We start from the raw sequence: 21964 nt of genomic DNA on the forward strand, positions 1-21964 counted from the left end.
TTTTCTACATATTTTATTTGCACATTTCTGGACCTCCATCACACCTCCCCACCTTAACAAACAGGTTCACATTTTATTCCGCTGTGACCTGACCACCTAATGTAACCCCTATGTACATGTACTGGGAATTAGTCATGGCAATAATGAAGTTTTTCACTCATGCTACAATGTCCTCTAATGCATAGTTCGGACCAAAAGGCTCCATCTTTCAGCCTTTTGTGTTGGGAAGCTTTTTCTGTGTGTCTGCTTCTTTCTTCCTTGTTGGCCGGATGCAGAGCTGTGGACATCAAAGCAATCAAATGTCAAATGTGTGAATTTTTAAAAACAATGAGGTTCAAAAGTGATGAAGAACAGTCTACAGCCTGATAAATATCGCAAGCGCTCTATCGATCTTAACACCAGCCAACCTGCAGATGATTGAGATGTGGACGACTGGCAAAGATTTCATTCCCTGCAAAGAAAAACTTCCACTGTGCTGAATTTCTATCTTTGTGCAGTAAACAAACTCAACATCAGTCCATTTATACAACACCAACAATATATTTCATGCCATTTAAATAGTTCTCTCCTTTTCTACAATCTCATGTTCTATCAGTTAGATCCACCAAAGCCTACATATGGTAACATACAACATACACAATGAGTATCTGTGAAAACAGCTCTTCCTGAGAAAGATGTGGAATCCATAAGTTTCAGTTCTTCTCATAAAAACAAACTAAGGCAAGATTGTCTGATCATGTTTTCTGCTTTTTGTCTTCATAGTGCCTCAGAGACTTAGGAAAAAGATGTCTTTAAGTTAAAGTTTCTTGGTTGTGAATGACATTTTTTTTATTATTTATTTATTTATTTTTTTTGGTGCTCTCATCCTTCTAAACCTTTGAAGAACAGGAGCTCAGTATTGCACCGTCCCATGATCCATACGTTCCAGTTGGAGAAACTTTGAGATTTTACTCGAGTTATCACCATTGTGCACATATTTGTCAGTGGGAAGCCCTTAAAGAGTGATGCTGCAGGCAGTTTATCTCACAACCTACCATTTGAATGTCAGAGGAAAAATTCTCATCTTACAGAAGTGATGAGACTCTTCTTCACGTCTTAGAAAAGTCTCCTGAAAGATCTCCAGCTGCACACCAGCTGCATATTTCAACAATGGAGGCCAAACTTTGCCAGATGAAGGTAGCACCTGCGTATTTGTGCTCAGTTTTCAGTAGTGAGTCTGTTAATGTTGCTTTTCATCAACTTGTAAAAACCCCAGTTTTTATCTCAAAAATGTGTTGCTATGTGACGCTAACACTGTAATGCTGCCATCTGAGCTCAGCTGAGGAAGACAAAGCTGCTCTTCATTTGCTCAGACCAACAGAGTGACTACGCAGCATCTCTGAAAAGCTCTGACCCGACTCCAGTCATTTTGTCCCCCTCACTGAGTTTTCTCCCGGGTCCACTTGATCATAGTCTCTGGTGAGCGGTAGAGGAAAATGAGTTTAGAGTACATGTCCTCCTCCAGGTCCAGCTCCCCTGTCTCTCGAACCAGGAAGATGTCGGTGCACAGCTTGAGGATGCGGTCCACATTGGGCAGCTCCTCAAACATGATGTTGTGAGAGATGCCGCTAAAAAACTCACGCACAAACTTGCCGATGACCAGAACCACAGAGGCATACAGGCCCATTATTCTAGAGGAGAAGAAGCAAAAGAAAAAGGAAATATTCAGTTTGTGAATTTGGTCTTTGGCTGTTCGATCTGAAGTCTAATATTATGCAGTGAAAAAAGAGAAGGGTGAGTTATGACACTGTCCTGAGAGCATGTGTCCTCTTCCTGTTCGGTTGGTATAGATTTAGAAAAATCAAGCAAAAAGGCACACCCCATATCATTTATCCACACTTTTTAAGCATCTTCTTGTAAATATTTACCTCAGTGTTACAAAATTATGCAAGTTAGTTGATGTAAAATCACTAAGACGACTGCAGAATACTGCTGCTCATGTCCTCACAAAGACCAAATAAAGGGAACATTTTACTCTGGTTCTCAAATCTCTACACTAGCTTCCTGGGCACCAAATAATTGATTTTAAAATGTTGCTGCCTGCGTATAAGGTTCTGAATGATTCTTAGTCCTAAATATATTTCTGATCGACTGAAGCTATATGGTCCACAGAGACTTCTAAGATCCTCTGGGTCAAGTTTACTTTCCATCCTGAGAGTTAAAACTAAACAAGAAGAATCAGAGTTGAGTTTTCATGTTCCTAATATCTGGAACAAACTACCAGAAAACTTGAAGTCTGATCCAAACCTTTGTTCTTTTAAATCAGGTCTCAAAACTTTCTTATTTGCCAATTTCTTTAAACAAAGTTTCTTTTCCTCTTTAAATATATTTTCTCACATATGTACATTAACAGCGATGGTGATGATGATGGTCTTGATGAAGACGATTATGATAATGATGATGATGTATTTCCCGTTGACGCGTTTGTATTTAATCTCTTTTATTATTTTTAGTGTTTTAATTCTCTTTTTAATCTTTCTTTTGCACCCTGCTGCTGTAATGCTTTCAGCGTCTCATGTAAAGCACTTTCTGTTGTCTATTATATGAAAGTTACAAAAAAATGTGTTATGCCTTGCTAAAAACAATTCACACATTGGGCTTTTTTTGCCACTTATTCTTTCAAAACCTGAGGTTCACCAATTCGGGGACACTGAGAACAGCTGATGCCATCTTGGAGACCTCACCTGAACTGTTCATACTAAAACTTTTCTAATTTTGTTCGGTTTCACTTTCAAGCTTTGCATTTCTGGCTGTTCTGTGTGGAGTTTGCATGTTATCCCCGTTTATTTGTGGGTTCTCTCTGGGTACTCTGGATTTCTCCCACCCTCCAAAGACATGCATGTTAGGTTAACAGGTCACTCTTAATTCTTCCAAGGAGTGAGTGTGAGTGGTTGTTAGTCTCTCTGTGTTGGCCCTGCGATGGACTGGGGACCTGTCCAGGGTGTACCCTGCCTCTCGCCTGCTGGGTTAGGCTCCAGCTTCCCTGCGACCTGAGGTGGACTAAGCGGTATAGAAAATGGATGTATGGATATATTGTGCTATGATCTGATAAAGGTTTAGAGCTACAGTTATATCACACCAAAAGCATATTCATATTAATCTTGAAAGTGTTTATTTTTTTTTTCATTTGTGCCATCTTCATTTATTCTTCACCAGGAACACATATAATGACATTTGCATACTTTAACAAATTTCACAAGTGTTCCCTTTACTATGACTTCAAACAATTTCTAATAAACCTTGTGGTTGCAGAAATATACTCATTTAATTATGGTTATGCAATTTCTGAGCAGAGGCCTAAAAACTAGGCACAGTGCTCAAATGGATAAATAACAAATACCATTTTTACGTGGCATTTCAAAATGGTCAAAAAATGCAAACCTGCAAAAACTACAAAGTCTAAAAAGTCAACCATCAAATCCATCAAGCTAAATTTAAACTATGTTTTTATGCTATCATGACATCACCAGCACACAGAAATAAGTTCTGTAATTTGTTTTTGAGCTTGTGTAAGAAATTAGATGTGATCACTTGTTGTGTGTGTGTGTGTGTGTGTCTTGTTGCTTTTTGTTCTAAAACATCTTTGTAATAATCAAATGCTTCAAGTATATTTTCTGCTGGAGTGAAGAAAGAAGAATGAATAGATGTAAAAAAAAAAAAAATAAATTTCAACATGACAAAATCATTTTGCAGAAAGAAAAATTGTCCAACATTTGTTAGGATGACTGCAAACCTAACAAATGTGTGCAAGAGTTGTTTAGAGGTTTTACTGATGTCTGAGTACTGACTAAATCAACACTAAAGTATGTCTGCGTGAAAGCAGGCTCAAATACATAATTAGAAAAAGTAGAATAAAAACAAATTTTTCTACCTTGTTACTGCTGTTTTACATCAACTTGTTGCTTTTAAAGAACAAAGTGCTTTACAGGGCAAACCACATTTTGTGCCATCCACTGAGCACATGTTCCAACCATAAAGACACAATCACACACTAATGGCCACACTGTGGGTTCAGTATCTTATCCAAGAACAGTTTGACATACAGGCTGCTAATGACTGCACTACTGACCCACAGCCAATGTGAAAGATCAATCACTGGTGCAAAGCCAAAAAGTAAATCATGCCTTCTGGAAAAGGGAGGACAACGCATCACGGGCCGGGCACAGCCAGCTGAAGTCTATGATGAGGCTGACTGGCCTCCGCTCCCTACAAAACAAAGGACCTCTTTTACCCCTCTACATGGTAGGAAACAGGACTGGACAACCCAGACTGAGAAGGTTAACAACAAACCTCCAAAGCGCCTGAATGTGGAACTACAGAACAGACTTGCTCCACTATCAGAGGACTCAGGATCTTCATTGGACGACCACCTATCCCAGGACTGCGAGGTGAGGACTAAAAGCCGATCAGAAGGGAAAAGGCCCCAGGGAAAGCTAAAGGCTGGGCCTGAAACTCTGATTATTGGTGATTCTACTGTAAATGATGTTCAGTGGATGTGTGGAAAGAACACCAAAGTCCTCTGCTTTCCTAAAGATATGATCAGTGACACGCAGGAAAGAATTCTGAAAGCCGTGGCTGATCACCCAGATGTGAGAAACATTGTTCTACATACAGGGTCAAATGATGTGTCCAAGCAACAATCTGAGGTTCTGAAGCAGGACTTTACTGGACTGTTAAACACAGCGAGCTCTCTGAAACCAGCAGTGGACCTGTGCCCCCCATCAGAAGAGGAGGGGAAAGATTCAGTAGATTACTGGCACTAAATAATTGGCTTATTTCGGCATGCAATTACAACAAACTGCATTTTATTAATAATTTTTGCATCTTTTGGGAACGCAAACATCTTTTTAAGGCAAATGGATTAAATTTGAACAAGTCAGGGGTGAAACTTTTCACCTCCAACCTTTTCCACTTCCACTGCGTCATCCCTCTGTATTCGGTGCCAAGACTGGGATACAAGAGGAGTTATCTCATAAAATAGACCAAACAAAACCCAGTGGAAACCCAGAGGAGGAGCTGCATCTGCCCCCACTCTGCCTCGAAAAACAGAGGCATCAGCAGAGGCAAGAGGATGGATCTTTATTTGCCCCCAATCCCCTCAACAGCACCAACAACCAAGACGATGATCCTTCGCCCCACCAAACCCCAAACAGGTCATTGTCGCCCATACTCCCCCCCCCCCCCCCCCTTCTCATCTGAAATTCACTAAAGAGATGATGGACCGGGTCCATGCTGGACTCAGATCTACCCCTCAGGCCAATATGTTTCTGTCCCCCATAAACCCCCCACTAGAGCGACTAATAGGAGGGCGCCCAGTCCCTCCTATACCACCATGCCAGCTTCATGTTTTGAATGTATGATGTGTGGAGGGTCCAGGCTGCGTGGATAATGGCAGTCAAAATTTTTCCAAGGACAAGCTGGATCCCTGTTTATTAGAAGGTTCAAAAATATCTGTACTGTTTGGCAACAGAAGGAGAAAAGTAGCTCAGTCAGAACACAGAGAGCTGCTTTCTAAAAGGTTTCTGAGTAGTGTTAACATACCCTGTGAGCCACAGCATGCCCCCAAACATAGGGTAAATAATTCCAAACCCATTAAGTTGCCCTTATTAAATGTTAGGTCATTAGCAGGGAAAACATTTTTAATTAATGATCTTATCACTGAACACAACCTTGATTTTATGTTTTTAACAGAAACTTGGTTAAACCAAGATAAGAACACAGCTGCTCTGATAAGAGTCAACCCCTCCCAACTTTAGTTTTATCAGTGAGGTCAGACTGAACAGGAGAGGAGGAGGAGCGGCAGTTTTATTTAATGAATCATTTCAATGTAAACAGTTATCTTTTGGAAATTTTACTTATTTTGAATATGTGGCTCTTCAGCTAAAAGCTAAAAATAGATCAATGTTTCTAGATATATACCGCCCACCAGGGTACTGCGCAGCATTTCATGATAAGTTTAGTGGACTGCTGGCTTTAATCTGTGTAGACTTTGACTGTGTAATTATTGTCCCCTTATCCCCTCAGGATAAGGTCTGGACAACTTTGGGCTGACTCAGCATATAACAGGGGCCACACACACTAAAGGACACACTCTAGATTTACTGATCTCGAAGGGTTTGAACTTTTCTAAAATTACTGTGTGTGATGTGGGCCTGTCTGATCATTTCTGTGTTTTCTTTGAGAGTACGATTCCTGTTCACACAAATGTCTCAACAGAGGTCATCACAAAACAGTGCATTACTGAAAACAGGACTGGGATGTTTAACCAGGTCTTCTCTTCAACACCTGCCCTATCAGGGGGTTCAGCCAATGAGCTTGTCACTAGTTTTAATGCTAAAATGTTAAGTATTATGGATGCTGTTGCTCCTGTTAAGGTGAAAGTTGTCTCTGGGAGGAAAAGGTCTCCATGGAGAAATTCCACACTGGCGAAAAATGGAAAAAGAGAGTGTCGGAAAGCCGAGCGCAGATGGAGAAAAACAAATCTACAGGTTGATTCTGATATGTATAAAGAGAAACTTCACTCTTATAATCTACAACTGAGGAATGCAAGAAAGTCCTATTTCTCTGACATTATTAGCAAAAACTATCATAATGCTCGGGTCTTATTCGCTATTGTCGACAGATTAACAAATCCTCCTGTGTCAGTAGCACCTGAACTCTGTTCCACCAAGGCCTGCAATGAGTTTGCCAAATTCTTCACAGAAAAAATCCAGAATATCAGACAAACAGTTGGTTCATCAGCAGCAACAGGTTCAAGAAACCTGTGTCCATTGAAAACCAGTTTAACTACCATGACACAGTTTAATCCCATTAGCAGCAAAAATCTGGGCAATATCATATGTGAGTTGAACTCCTCCTCTTGCTGCTTGGACATCCTGCCCACAGGTTTCTTTAAAAAGGTCTCAAAGACTCTAGAGCCAGATCTGTTACAGATTGCGACCTTGTCTTTAATTTCCGGTGTCTTCCCAGAACTTCTAAAAACAGCTGTAATCAAACCCCTGCTAAAAAGGGACAATCTAAACAAGACACAAATGAGCAACTACAAGCAGATCTCAAATCTTCCTTTTTTAAGTAAGATAATCGATTGAGGCCTTTTTCATCAACTACACGACTTTTTAACACAAAACAACTGCTACGATGTCTTCCAGTCAGGTTTTAGACAGCACCACAGCACTGAGACTGCTCTGACCAAAGTCACTAATGACATATGTTTGAACACAGACGATGGAAAAATGTCAGTCTTAGTCTTACTGGACCTCACTGCTGCATTTGATACTGTCAACCACAATATATTGCTTAAACGACTGGAGAACTGGGTGGGCCTCTCTGGTACTGCACTACACTGGTTAAAATCCTATTTAGAAAATAGAAAGTACTTTGTGTCTATAGGTAATTTTACATCTGAGAAGACAAGAATTACATGTGGAGTTCCCCAGGGTTCCATCCTGGGGCCTCTTGTGTTTAACATCTACATGCTCCCACTGGTACAGATTATAAAGAACAACAAAATTAGTTACCATAGCTACGCAGATGACACACAGATATATATTACAATGTTACCAGGAGATCAAGGCCCCGTACAGGCTCTTGGGAAATGCATTGAAGAGATTAATGACTGGATGTGTCTGAACTTTCTTCAATTAAACAAAAACAAAACTGAGGTGATGGTTTTTGGAGCCAAAGAGAAACGATTAAGTGTCTCCAAGGAGCTTCAGTCTATACAACTAAAAACCACCAACCAGGCCAAAAATCTGTGTTTATTGATGGACTCAGATCTTAACTTTGGGAAACACATTAAGGGAATTACAAAATCAGCCCCTTATCACCTCAAGAAAATATAAAGGGTAAAAGATCTGATGTCTCAGCAGGACCTGGAAAAACTAGTCCATGCATTCATCTTTAGTCGGCTTGATTATTGTAACAGTGTCTTCACAGGGCTACCTAAAAAATCAGTTAGACACCTGCAGCTTATTCAGAACTCTGCTGCCCGAGTCCTCACTAAGACTAAGAGAGTGGACCACATCCGTCCAGCTCTGAGGTCTTTACACTGGCTGCCTGTTCGTCAGAGAATAGACTTTGAAGTTCTGCTGCTGGTCTATAAAGCTCTGAATGGTTTAGGACCAAAATACATCAGAGACCTCTTGACCCAGTATGAGCCCACCAGAACCCTCAGGTCATCAGGATCCAGTTTCTTATCAGTCCCCAGAGTCAAAACCAGACATGGAGAAGCTGCATTCAGCTTCTATGCTCCACATGTCTGGAACAAACTCCCAGAAAGCCTCAGATCAGCTGAAACACTAAGTTTATTTAAATCCAGGTTAAAGACCCACCTGTCCTTGCTGCATTTCAATAGTTTTTATTTAGAAATCCAGATCTGCATTTAGTTATTTTACACTGAAATCTTAACTTTATTTCTTTATCTGAGCTTTTTCCTGCTGTTTTTATGTAATCAATTTTATCTTTTTTGATCTTTGTTTTTCTAATGCACTTGTATTTTTTTATTTTTTTTCTTCCCCTGCACCTTGCTGTAATGTTTTTATGTTGTATGTAAAGCACTTTGAATTGTCTTGTACATGAAATGTACAAATTTGCCTTGCCTTGCCACTAAGTTACTGTTCAATTTTAGACATTTAATAAAATATAAAATAAAAAATGTGTAGTTAAAATAAAAGCACAAGCATTTAAGTTAGGCATTAAAGTAGGATCATGTCTACTAGTCAGGACATACCCATATCCAGCCAGAAATCCCAAACTGGGTGGGCTGACTTGGTCACTGAATATGTAGATCTGCAGGCCGGCCTCACGTGTTTGATTCTTGTTGTAAATGAGACCAGGCTCTGTCTGGTTGACAACCCACCACTCTTGTACCTGACTTGCGGATTCATTGCCTCGCTTTAAGGTGAGGAGAATGTCAAACGTATTGTTGGCTACAAAAGAGAATGAAATAAGTCATTAAATAAATAAAAAGCAACACAAAACAAAAATAAATCTCTTTAAGGCTTCCATGTGCAGAATTTTAAATTTCCAATAGTCATGTTTTCATGATCAAGAAAGTTTACAAATGTTAAGATTCAAACATAGTACTTGAGATAAATTTACCAAGGTGACTCAAATCTTGACAAGTACTTAAAGAATAATGAGTTTTAATATAATTAATAGTTTATAATGAAATCATCATGTCAATATGAAGGAAAGAAGTAAAGGAAACTCACGCAGCTGCTCGACAAGTGTGGCATCTGAATCACTGGGGGCTCGAATATAGCGAGGGATGATTTTTGGTATGATCCTGCAGAAGAAAAGAAGCTGTCAGTACTCAGTTTGAGTTTTATTTTGTCAATATATTTGAGTGAATTTGGAAAAAAATTACATCATGGTTTATACTTCAAATCATGTTTAACTGCATATGTTTTGCTTCAAGTTTTGTAATCAACTGTAAAATCTACTAATCAGATCATTTAAGTTTAATTTGGTTTTAAAATTCAACATCAGCTTGTTGTCTGTGGACGTAATTTAGATCCAACACAGCAACCCAGCGTAAAGAAGATTTTTAGATGACATACTCACACTTCTGTGTGGTTTGGTGTGCCTTCTAGAATCTTTTTAAGATCAGCCATTGTTTCATTGCTTAGAGTCATCACTTTTTTTCCAGAAGCTATTTCAGCCTTGGCACCAAGACTGAGATTTCTGAAAACAGGAAAAAGATAATTAGTTTAAGTGTAAGGACATCAAACCTCACAGGCCTGTAGCTTCGTGTCTGATTGGTCGATCTAAAGCTAAGCTATTTTCACACATGAACATCTCAGTAGGACATCAGGATGATTTAGTCCAGAACTTTTTCACAGTTCCTGCAAAAAAAATACTGTGTTTAATTTGTTTTTTATTTACTATTTGTCAAGAATGAGAGATGAGGCTTGATGACTGTTTAATATGTTTTAAACCAGGTTCACAGTATATACACCTAAGTGGAAAGTAGCTACATATGCATACAGGACGCATACAGGGCAGTAGAACAGAGTATTAGCAGTACACTCGCTTGCAGTAAATGCTTCAGAAAATTAGCTGCTGAATTCACACATTGTCTCACTCTGCAGTCTGCTGGAGATATTTCAGAGGTGTTACCTAGAAACTCAAACTCAAAGTGGACCAATTCAGGGCTGCAGCAGGTGTTGTTTTCTCTTGTTTTTGTTTAGGGATTAGGATGCGATCTATGTTTTACTTGTTTTTTTTTTGTTTTTTTTTCTTGTTGCTGTTGTTTTTTCTTTTTGCTACAGCCTATATGGTTCTACTTGAACTTTGGCTCATTTTGTTTGTTGTCTTGGACATGATCACCCTGAGAAAATTAATTTACTCTTTTGTAGAATAAATCTTCTTGCAAGGGACTGCAGAAGCTGATGCAGCATGGGTCTCACTTTTTGTGATGCACTCTGTCCCTTTTGACCGGGCATTACAGTGTCATCATAACTTCACCTGCTGAGGTGCAAGTTTGACTTTCAGATCAACATATGTAAAACCAAATGCAATCCATTCTTTTATAAAATGGAACAATTAAAAGACAATGATTTGTGAACACCAAGAAAATGCCTCCTTCTGATTAGACACTAATACCTTAAATGCTGCTCCTACTGGCTTCTAAAGAGGTTGTTTTCTTTTTTTAATGGAGCTATTAAATATTTATTTCCTACCTTTTCCCTAATGCAAGTGTGCAGCATATCAAACTGGCGATGTTGCATCAAATATTATTCATATCCATGTCCTGGCCTAAACATGTTCCTCTGAAAATGGTCACATACAACAAGCAGCCAAAATGTCTTTCAGCAAGCCAGCAACTACTGCTCAAGACCATTTTTAAAGAATACAAGAAATTCTGACTGCTTGGAAGTAAAATGTAAAGAGGTAAAAAGGGGCTAAAGACATTATTCTATGTACATCTTTAGTTTTATTTGATAAATATATTTTTATTGAATTTTGATGAATAATTCTTAACATCTGTTATGGAGCCCGGGGAGTGAAGGGGTCTATTGGTCAGCCGTGTTTTCTATTCATATTTTAAATCTCCTGTCAGAGGAAGACTTAAATTAACAAACACCTATTCAAATTGAAGTCAAATCTTTTCTCTTTAACGTGATTTGACATATTTTACTTTTGGCTAAATAGTTAAAGAACCCAAAGGATGAAAATGTAAAACCGACTAGATATTTACAACACGTAAATAACATGGTGATCAGTTGTCATTAGATACCTTTGTACACTCCAGGACACAGTGATGGGGAATTCCTCGTTCGAGGAGTTTAACATCTGTATCAGGTTTTTTCTGCTGGGTGGGCTGATGGTCCACAGAGAGTTGGAACTGCCTTTCAGTTCAGCGATGATCAGGTCCTCTGAAACGTATTTCTCTAGCCATTCCATGGCTTCCTGTCAACAGAACAATATCATTGATTTCAATCAATGATTTACAGTCTCCCTGAGCAAATCTGAGTTCATTAATTGTTTTAAAATGGCTAAATATAAAAGCAAGCACATGCAAAACCTCAACAACTATTGGATCAGATGAAAACCAAATATTCATGGTTCCCAGAGGAAAACACAACTATAGTAAACTTACACTTGTTTTGGATCCATCCTTAGGGTGAAATTCATTATAAAAGTTGGTAAAATCCGTTTCTGTCACACCTTTCAGTTGTGTTTGTTGAGCACTCATGGTGAAAATCGGCTATGAAAACAAAAAACACTTTTAAAGAAGCATTTATTCCAAAATATTTATAACATTTGTGATGAACTTTTTTATGAACACTGAATCTGTTTACTTGAAAAAGAATAATACCAAGAAAATATGATCATGTTCATCAAACTATAGTCAGTAACATCTAATAGATTAACACTGGAGAGATTGGGCACCTATTTGGACTTTGCTTTGGAGTAAAGAAATGTGCTTCAAATGATCTGGTAATGTCACCTGAAAACCAGCCAGGGTGATTTTGACAGACACATCTAGCGGAGCGTTAACAACTCCTGCAACGGATTTTACGAGGGACATGAAGAGAAGAGGGAACCACACAATGCAGATCAGCAGCATCACAATCATTCCTCCCATCCCGTATTTCACCACCTTCTTCTTCTTCTGGCCTCGCGGCTGGGGGTATCTCTGCAGAAGGGTGGCAGTGTGAGGGTGTCTGAAATGCTAAATCTGATGTAAATGGTATTAACAACATGCTCGATCATGTATGGGCTATGCCTGTAAATCCAATAATAGAAGGCATTTTACTGGATAGACTGAATGGTATACACAAAGCAACAAGAGTAAAGAAGCTGATTAAAAAAAAAAAAAAAGATTTACCTTAATAAATTTCTAAAATAACTTTAGCTTGAATTCCTACATGACAGACAGACACTGGTTCTTTTTACACTGATGCCTCTGTGATAAACACCTTTTCAGACTCTCGCCAGCATTTGAGGATAAAGATGTGAGCGTAGATGTCCTCCACACAGATCCAGCTGGACAGAGACAGCGAGGTGTCGGTCCAAACCCAGTCCATCACTGCTCGCAGCTCCGTCAGGAAAGGTACCAGGCGGAACCTAAAAAGCACACGTTTTAGTCCATCTGTCCCAACATGAGCCTGATAATGCAAACACACTGAAGAATTCCTACTCAGAGAATTCAACGATAAATTTGTTTATTTTGTTCAGTGTTATAATAAGCTTTGGCACAGTGCTCAGATTTTTTCTGTAAATTAGTGCCACAATAGTTCAAGGGTATTGCAGAACTTTGTCAGGTTTTTTTTTATCATTGATTTTTAAGGGGAGGATATATGGCATGGGTTTAAATCACAGCCCTTAAAAACCATCAAGTAGCAAGTATCTTTCAAATGTGGAAAGAAAGGTGAATTATAAGACTTGTGGGACATAAACAACAATACTACAAATGCTTTCCTCTTGCAACTGTTTTAGTTACTATTATTGAAGCACCCTGGGTGTAATTTTGGGGCACTGGGAGTAAATTGAGCAGTGGCAGCAACGAGCTGACATCCCATTGTGTCCATTGTCCTGGAAATATTTGTTCAGCTGGAAGAAATTAAATTTTTACTTACTCACCCTTGAAACAGAAAAAGGTTGATGTAATTGTAGCTTTTGGTGAGGAAGTTTCCCAGAATACGGGTTGGATAACCACAACGGATCTGATAGGCTGACAGCCCGAAGTAGATACACTTGACAAAATACCACATCTGAGCGACTGTGTTCTCGCTGAAACGCCTACAATAGAAAAAGCAGAGACACGGTTATAGAAGTGGACTGTTTGCTTTTGATATTAATTTCAGCTGCAGGGAAAAAAATACCCCCCCCCCCCCCCCCACACACACCTTTTGAACCATCTGTATTGAAAGTGTTGAGACAAAACTGATTACATGACAAATGATCAAGTGATTTTCTTTTAACGGAGACTTTCTGAGATTGAAGAATGTTTAAATAATTAAATTATTAGTCATATTTTTCTTTCTTTGATTAATAGCAGATGCAAAAAACTGTTAAATACCTTCTGTTTGCTTTAATTAATAAGGATATATAATGACTTCTAAATGCATCTGAGTTAAGGATATATGAAGCTCTCACTTTTCTGTGATAGAAGGCAGGACAAAAAACATCCAGAAGTGGATCCCAAAGACCAGGATGACCTGGAAGATGACCTTTCCCATAACAGTCTTTCTGAGGTAGAGGGCCCGGTCCACCACCATGGTGCCGAACTGGATCAGGACCATGACCAAAAAAGGTCCTGGCACCTGATCCTCCGACAAAGATGAAGTGATGTCGGCTGTTGAGTGTTTCTACAAACAAAAAAATAAACTTTGAGGTTAACTTTTCCCTCATGAGACAAATCTTTCATATAAGAACTATGAATTTATCTATAAATGTATTTATTTTTTAAAATCCAAACCTACACCAAATGCCCAGAATCCAAACACAATGATGATGAAGTCAACAGTATCAGCGAGGAACATCAGCACATAGACATCTGTGACGGCGCTGTACTCAGGATGAATCAGGTTATAATAGAACTGCCTAATGGGAAGGTAGGTCTCCATAAACCTGCAAAGAGAGGAGCTGGTGTTATTCATGAGCCCTGAAACTAATGGTAGTTGTTGTTATTTCCCAAAGTATACCATGGGAATGTGCTAATACTGTCTTTGCATGTCCATGGTCCTGTTGTGTTAATGGTGTTTGTAACAGAGAAAAACCACAGAAAACCACAGTAGAAAGAATTTGGCTTTCAGTTACTCTTCTAGGCGTAATGTCTCAGAAACCACTCGTTTCATTGTGATTAAATTTAGAACAATAACAAGTTTTGCTCGTCTTTTGCAGCTTTTACGAAAATGACACTGAACAGTCAGACGAGAATACTGTAATTAAAGGTCTAAATTTAGATCCATGACAGGTTTTCGCTAATGTGTCACTGATATGATGATGAGTCTCTTACATTATTCTCAGCGTATTTCTCATTGATGCCATTATTTTACAGCCTTGCCTGTATTTTAGTGTTAGCCACAAAGTAACCATGGGTGGAGTTCAAAGGATAAAAAAAAACTGAGTATCTATTTTAAACAATGATAGTGGCTTATCATACCGCTTTATCGCAAAAGCTTTGACTTTAAAGAGCTGCTCCCTCAGTTTCTCTAGGATCATCTGTTTGCGGGTCTTCTGATGGACGCTGGCCTGACTGCCATCCTTGTGGCTGCTGTTGTGGGAAGTGGTACTTCCTGTGGAAACAATTTACATTTTGAGCTGGAAATGATCCGTGAGACGGCAGTGAGTCACTGATGCACCCTGAGTCACAAAACTGATGCCTATTAAACGCTCAAATCAAGACAATACAAACAGTAGAATTTCTGTAACGCAAGTATTTCTATTTGTTGATGTTATTATGCTGTAAGTACTCGTGTTTGTCCCCTCATGTAATAGACAAGTCATCTTTATTATTGTAACCATTATGAAATAATTGGTGCCTTCACCTCTCTTAGATCTTGCAGAAGAAAGACGAGATCGATGAGAAACAAGTGAGCCTCCACTAGAGCTCTTGCGTCGCTGGTAGGTCTGTGGCTGCGAGGACTGCATCTGGACATGTCCTGAATCTATGGAGGTCCCAAAGTTTAAGGACCTCAAAGTGTGCGTGGAGCCTCTCCTCTCACTGATCACTGATGAAGGAGGTTCAGACTCTTTCTCACTCATTTCCTTGTCTTTTCCCTCATCCTCAGTTTCACTCTGACGAGCTGCTTCTTTTTTCTCTTTGGGGTCATCTTCATCCCACAGGCCGTGACACTGGGAATGAAAACAAGAGATGGTTTATTTTTACCATCTGTTCACATGTAAGCCAATGAGATCTGCAAGTGTGGAAATTTTTGAATCACATCTCATAACAACAGTCAGATGCAGGTCCCAAAAAAAGTCTTAATTATGAGAAATTATTGATAAAGAGGGGAAACTATGTGAATACTGGCTTTAGGAAATCAAGAAAATGACTGAGTATTTTGTGTAACTGCACACCTTCAGGATGGACCTGTGGAAGAACAGCGCCAGTAACTGGACCAGGTCGTAGTGGACATAACCGTCTTTCTTCTCCACACCGATGATGTTGGGAGCGTGAGTTGGGTTATTCCTATTCATCAAGTTCTGGTTAAAGGGGAAGAAGCCAAACTGGAAGAAGTACTTGATGACTATGGTGACCTAGATGGAAAGCAACACCGGTGTCACTGAGTTTACAAAACGAAAAATGAGGATAAAAATAAACAATTGAATCCAAAAGCACAACAATTAAACCTTTTTTTCCTGTCTCAACTTCTACAAAAGGAAATTAATAGGAGTTTTCTCAGATTTGACTATTCTTGTTTTTGTTTTTTATGTCTTCACGTGGGACAGTACCTCAGTATAGATGATGGCAGTCATCCAGTAGCGCTTACTGGGCCGAGGCACACACAGCATGGCCCAGAGGAAGATGGTGATAGGAAGGACCAGGGTAATACAGGAGGCTGACATCATGTTGTTGATAATGATGACCAGGTAGCACACAAACTCCGAGTGTGACACCAGCATGTTATAGAGGGCGTAGCACAGCTGAAGGATCAGAGGCTGGCTTTGGTAGAATTTATCTGACTGATCCAGCTCCTCATCATAAAACATCCTAAAAAATAAACACATTGAAATAGGATGTGATACTAAGCGTGTGTTAATATCAGAGTTTTGGCTGACTGAACCAGTTAAGTTTCTTTGAACTATAGGATAGGTGCAGATTTACAATGTTATGAACAAATTAGTTGCCATTTCAAAGATGAACATCTGATAAAACATCTGAGACAAGTTGCTTTTGTTCTCTGAAGCAGAGTTTTGGACTTACTTGGTGAGCAGTAGTTCGCTGGCGGTCATTTCAGTGGTCATAGACGGCAGCATGATGTCTGACCTGCTGTCTGAGCGGCTGTCAGACGTCATAATCATGCGCCTCTTCCTGTAACTGTCACTTTCATCATCACTAATTTCCAGACGGTCAAAGCTGACCGCCTTGCTGTAGCTGGGAGGCACATCGGCATCTGAAGTTTTGGAGGCATCTGTATCTGGGGTGTAGAGCACACCTGACGTACCCTCTGTCTGCATGAAGTCCTGCTGGTCTCCCCCGTCGTCACTATCAGTAACAAAGTCATTCTCCCGAGCAGAGAGGGCTGACTGTGCTTCCTCCAGCCTCGTGGAGGGACCCTCATCTGGGCTGAATGATTCCCAGGGACCTCCTTCTCTTTCCTGGTCTTCAGGTACCTCCACTTTTTGCAGTCCCTCCTCATCCTCCAGTCCCTTCTGCACCTCCTTCTTCTCCTCTTCTAGTTCTACTTCTGCTTCTTCCTGGCTGGGTTCTCCATCACTCCATGATTCCCCCTCAGCCCCCCGACACGCCTCAAATGGTTGGGATTCCCAGGGAATTTGCTCCTTGTCTTCCCCTTGGTCCTGCTCATCTTCCACTTCTTCTATAGTGTCTGTGGTACCCTGTCTTGAGTAGAGTACAACACACTGTGTTGTTTCGCTGCAGAGGACAAAAACACACATACAGAAAATTGTGTCAGCTTGTGTTCAAGTCTGTCTGCTTAAAATAAATGTAAAAACAGATTTCTGAAGCTTAATTAGTGTTTTATCTCATAAAGGACAGTCAAGTCTGCCTTTAAATTCATGCATTGACTCAACTGAAGTTACAATTCAATGTAAATCTTGATGGAAACACAAGCAGGAACGATGGGATGCAGTGGTTTTACTCATGTGAGTGGAAGAGGAGTGTATATGAGGGATACAGAGGCCAGGCACCTGGATATGAAGCTGCTGCCACTGTCTGCTGATGAGTTGGACATGTCCATGCTGTACATCTTTCGCAGTTTGGGCCTGGCACGCTCACTGGTTTTGGGAATTTTCTCTGTCATTGCATCCATGTCTTCCAGAGTGGATTGGCGGGAAACCATTGTGGCCTCAGTATAACCACTGATACATGGTGAGAGTGACAGATGGGATGATCAGAGGTGAGAATGATGAGATGGGATAGATGCGTAACGTGAAATTATAAAATGTTGGCAAAATTCAAAGATGCTGCAAAATTTAAATGACATGGATCAGTGTGAAGTTAATGAAGTGGTGCAACTTAAAAGCTCAAAATACAGTTTTTCTACTTACATCTACAGAGTTTAATTTTATTAGCAAATGACTGTCATTAAGATTTTATCTCTCCTGCAAGAATTGAACAAAAAATATACATCATAGCTTAATTAAAGCTGATATTTAAGAAACTCAGTTTGAACTCCTTTCAGAAACAGTATGCTCATTTTAAACTAATTTAAAGAGGAGGCTAACAGCTGGAGGCACTGCTTTTGTAGCAGGGTATTATTATGTTTTATCATTGTAATACATTCAAATAATTTAAACAGGGGCCTTTCTATGTGTATGTGTGGGCTCTCTCCTCGAGTTATTAATATGATATATCAGAATCAGAATCAGAATACTTTATTAATCCCTTTGGAATTCCTCAGGGAAATTTGTATATATATATATATCAGGTATTAAGGGTGTACATCACTGCAAGAGGAATAGCCATAACACACAGAAAAGAAAAACTAATATCAAAAAAGCTACTATCAAACTTAAAGAGATGGAAAATAAGGTGAGAAATGTACATTAATATCAGCTAAATATTTTCACCCTGTTCCCTTTATCAAGAAATCATGAATCTGTACAGAAAGTTCAGTGTGGAGGATGCTCTGAATGTGTCATTCTTCCTGTTGTTTAACTCTCATGTTGCATCCACCATCAGGCTTTGAGTACCTGGACATGCTGTCTCTGGAGGCGGTGGACTCCTGGCTCTCCATCCGATATCCTCCTCTCCTCCTTCGTACCCTTGTGGAGCTCGTAGCTGACCCATCCATACTGAGCTCGTCTAAACTGGCCTGTCTGGACATGTTAAGCCTCATGGCCTTCTGGTAGTAAATGTGGATGCTTTCTCTGTTTGGCACATTGCCCTGACAGGAGAAGAGGAGGTTAAATAACCTTCAAAAGACATATTTTAATTTACCTTCTGCATGTAAAATAACCAGTGGGGTGGCTCATATACCTTTTTGACTTCTCGCGTTAGCATGCAACGCTCAATTCGCAGCACTGTAGAGATGTCGATGTACTCCCTAGACATGTCATTCATCCAGCTGGTGAAGCTCTCCACTGTCGTCTGGAAGAGCACCCAGGTGAACTTGATGATGTTGAACACTCGCTTGATGATGTTGTCTGCAGAGAGGGCATGCAACAGAAAAGCCAATTTAAGCCAATATTTTTTTTTTTTCCTTCCTTTTGTGTACGGTGACCTTGGGTGTAGAAAGGCGCCACGAAATTAAATTTATTATTATTTATTATTATTATTAAGACAGAGCTATTTCAAACCACAGCAAACTCATAATTATCGACAAACAAATTGGAAAATATGAAACGGAGAGTCCCTGTTCTTGGAAGAATTATATTTGCCTCGAAAAGTTGGGAGACATAACTTCCTGTGTCTTAAATCAGAGTTGAGTTTGGATTGTGGGTTTCTGGGAGGGTATTAGGAAGCTCTCTGTGTTTTATTAAATTACAAACAGCATGCACGATCTTTCCTTATACAGTATTTCCAGTCAGTATCTACAACTCAAACAAAATAAAGTGGATGTTTTGTTTTATAGTGTTGTGAAAAACTTATTCAATGGGAAACCAACCTGGACCACTGGGCTTCTTTTCATTCTCTCCTTTTTCTTGTTCATCAGACAGCTCTCCTACCTCTACAGCAACATGACCTGCTGGAGCAGAGTAAAAACAGATTACCACGGTTGGAAAACACAAACAATTATTTCAAGCCTTTTTTATGCTTTATTAAAAAAAAAAAAACTAGGAGGGATATAATTACTTTTTAAATCATAAGCAGAAAATCTCACCTGAATCTCACTAAGTATGACCCCAAAATTTCAAATGTTAATAATGATTTCATTTTCTTGATCAATTGCAATCAAAAGATCTATATAGAAGGGTTCCTTAGGAAAGAGTAAATACTGTCTGCAGCAGAAAAAAAATATTTTGGACACTTATTTTAATATATGTATAAGCCTCCCAGGGAAACCTTCAGAATATGAACATGAATGAAGCTGTAAACTTTGATTTATGTTGGTGCTGCTGCAATGAAAATGTCTGGTTCAGTTTTATTTTCACACTAGAATTCCATCTATTTTCACTGGAAACCTCAATTTACACACAAACATGTTCACTAACATCATGAAACATTTCCAGTTGATTACTTAAACATAGACATGTAACATTAGCTCACACGGAGGTTTAACACTCGCACAAACTGGACATAAAAAGTAGGTCTGCATCCCTATAAACACACTAATGCTCTTTTATGTGTCATCAGACATCAATAGTTGGAGTAATTTAACAAAACGGGCCCAAAATGTAAGGCCCTGTTCAACCAGGAGACTTCTTAGATCAATAAATATCCACTCCTGCCAGAAAAATGCAGTAAATGTTTAAAATTGCTTACCATCTTTCTTGCTTTTCCTGTGTCTGACTCTCTTGGTGTATTTTCTCCAAAATTTGCGTTTCTCTTTGCCTCGGGCCTTCAGAGCAGCTTTAGGATTTGTGATCCAAGCATGGTAAAGGAACTGGAGAACAGGACGCAGCAATTAGTTTTCAGTAAAAGGATGCCAGGAAACAAGCAGATTATACATAAACTGAGAACATTTTCTAAAACACTCCTAGATTTTTCTAGACATTTCTGAGTCGGGCCCTGTTTTCAAGCTCCTATCAATGATTATTTTAATAACTGTTGTCTGAATATATCACTATCAATATTCTTTTAAACAGCTGTTTTAGTTCAGACAAAATCATGCATCTGTATGTCTGCCACTTATACATTTTAACTGAAAGATGCATGATCATTTGAATAATACAAAAATAAATAAATTAGAAAAAAATAGCTGACTGTTTTCAAAATCTATATATCATCCACGGTATTAAACAAAAGGACGAGCTGTATGGAAAGGAGGAAAATATCTCTAAAAACATTATACATGTAGCTTATGGCTGAGGTACTGATGCATGGTGGAGCTGATAACTCCTCAGACCAGCACACAGAACAAAATTAAACATCTAGAACAAAACTTCATTTCATGCAAAACATTTCCAGAAACAAAATACAGCACAAAAGCAATTCCTTTCCAGCTCAGATTTGATTTTTTCATATGAGATCAGACTTCTCTCATTTAGATGAACAATCTGTAAACACCAAACTTGAGTTGGGAAGGCAGTTAATTGTGGTATTAGTTGTTATTTGAGCTGGCACAAGTTCACACAGGAAGCAAGCTATGTTAGATGGGCGTGAGTACCTTGCCTGCCTTGACTACATACTGCAGTACAGTTTTAGGCAGCTTAATGATAGACCTGGGTAAAGCCAGAACAGCGGAGACAAACTTCCCAACTGCTCGCTAAAGATAGTGAGAACAGAGAGGGAGAGGATTAGTAGAGAAAGATCTAGAACTGTTAGAAGAAGTAGACTTTGTTAGGAGACAGTGAATAATAAACACAATGACCTATACACAGCAAAATAATGCATAATCATGTCAAAAAGCAGCAACACTAAAATGTCAAATTTACAATAAAAAATTTAGAATTGAAACATTTATCTTGATAAAACGAGAAAGAACAACACTGCACAGGGATGTAAAGGTAGGGAGATAAGAAATCTGCATTTACTTAAATTTTGCTGTTTGGAGATGTCAGTGTGTGTGATGGGGTAAGGTTCACGGTTTTGAAGATGGGTTGACGAATAGATAAAAGAATCAGTCTGCAGCTGTGGTTATAACATGATGAAATAAGGGCCTTCTTTGTGGCACATTCAGCTCTAAGTTTCACACTGTGTTATGTGGAAATAAAACCTAACAGGATACCATCAACTTACCTGTCAAAGGGAAGAAGACATAAAAAACAATGCATCTATTTCTATTTCAAAGCAATGTATCTAACAAACTCCAATCAAAATACAGTAAGTTGGATTTTTTTCTGAAGTTCAATAAAAACTCAGATCTGTCATTAGTTAACTCACTTGAAGATTTTTTTTAATTATAAAGATTTATTTAATAGATAAAAGTCCTGGGTAACGATTTGCAGTGTTCTTATAGACCAGCCTCCCTCTATTTAGAAAATATAATCAAATCTAGAATATGATATTCACACTCAAAGAAGCTCGAGGAGGGCCAATAGCCTTCTGGATGCTTCAACAAACAACAAGTTAATTAGTGAAGGGTGCGGGTGTCAGGATTGGGTATAAAACAAGCCTCCACCAAATACTGGCTTACCACTTTGCGCCAACTTTATTCAGAGAATCATCAATAAGTAAAACAATTCA

The 21964-nt window shown here is 39.1% G+C and overlaps 1 protein-coding gene across 1 annotated transcript in view; it reads right to left on the reverse strand.

Annotated features, from left to right (window-relative positions):
• The window catches only part of LOC121644644 (piezo-type mechanosensitive ion channel component 2), a 92075-nt gene continuing 70111 nt past the window's right edge, over positions 1-21964 (reverse strand). The window contains exons 33-54 of the mRNA XM_041992733.1: positions 20946-21044; positions 20102-20222; positions 19284-19364; positions 18656-18822; positions 18370-18563; positions 17365-17535; positions 16418-17089; positions 15946-16204; positions 15571-15750; positions 15039-15345; positions 14654-14786; positions 13971-14118; positions 13645-13856; positions 13129-13287; positions 12465-12612; positions 11993-12181; positions 11642-11749; positions 11279-11451; positions 9604-9723; positions 9252-9325; positions 8768-8966; positions 1-1670 (exon numbers count right to left, since the gene is read on the reverse strand). Of these exons, the coding sequence (XP_041848667.1) occupies positions 1418-1670; positions 8768-8966; positions 9252-9325; positions 9604-9723; positions 11279-11451; positions 11642-11749; positions 11993-12181; positions 12465-12612; positions 13129-13287; positions 13645-13856; positions 13971-14118; positions 14654-14786; positions 15039-15345; positions 15571-15750; positions 15946-16204; positions 16418-17089; positions 17365-17535; positions 18370-18563; positions 18656-18822; positions 19284-19364; positions 20102-20222; positions 20946-21044 (4167 nt within the window). The 3' untranslated portion in view covers positions 1-1417. The remainder of the gene's footprint in view (positions 1671-8767; positions 8967-9251; positions 9326-9603; positions 9724-11278; positions 11452-11641; positions 11750-11992; positions 12182-12464; positions 12613-13128; positions 13288-13644; positions 13857-13970; positions 14119-14653; positions 14787-15038; positions 15346-15570; positions 15751-15945; positions 16205-16417; positions 17090-17364; positions 17536-18369; positions 18564-18655; positions 18823-19283; positions 19365-20101; positions 20223-20945; positions 21045-21964) is intronic.

The sequence above is a fragment of the Melanotaenia boesemani genome, chromosome 8, assembly GCF_017639745.1.
Source record: "Melanotaenia boesemani isolate fMelBoe1 chromosome 8, fMelBoe1.pri, whole genome shotgun sequence".
NCBI lineage: Eukaryota > Metazoa > Chordata > Actinopteri > Atheriniformes > Melanotaeniidae > Melanotaenia > Melanotaenia boesemani.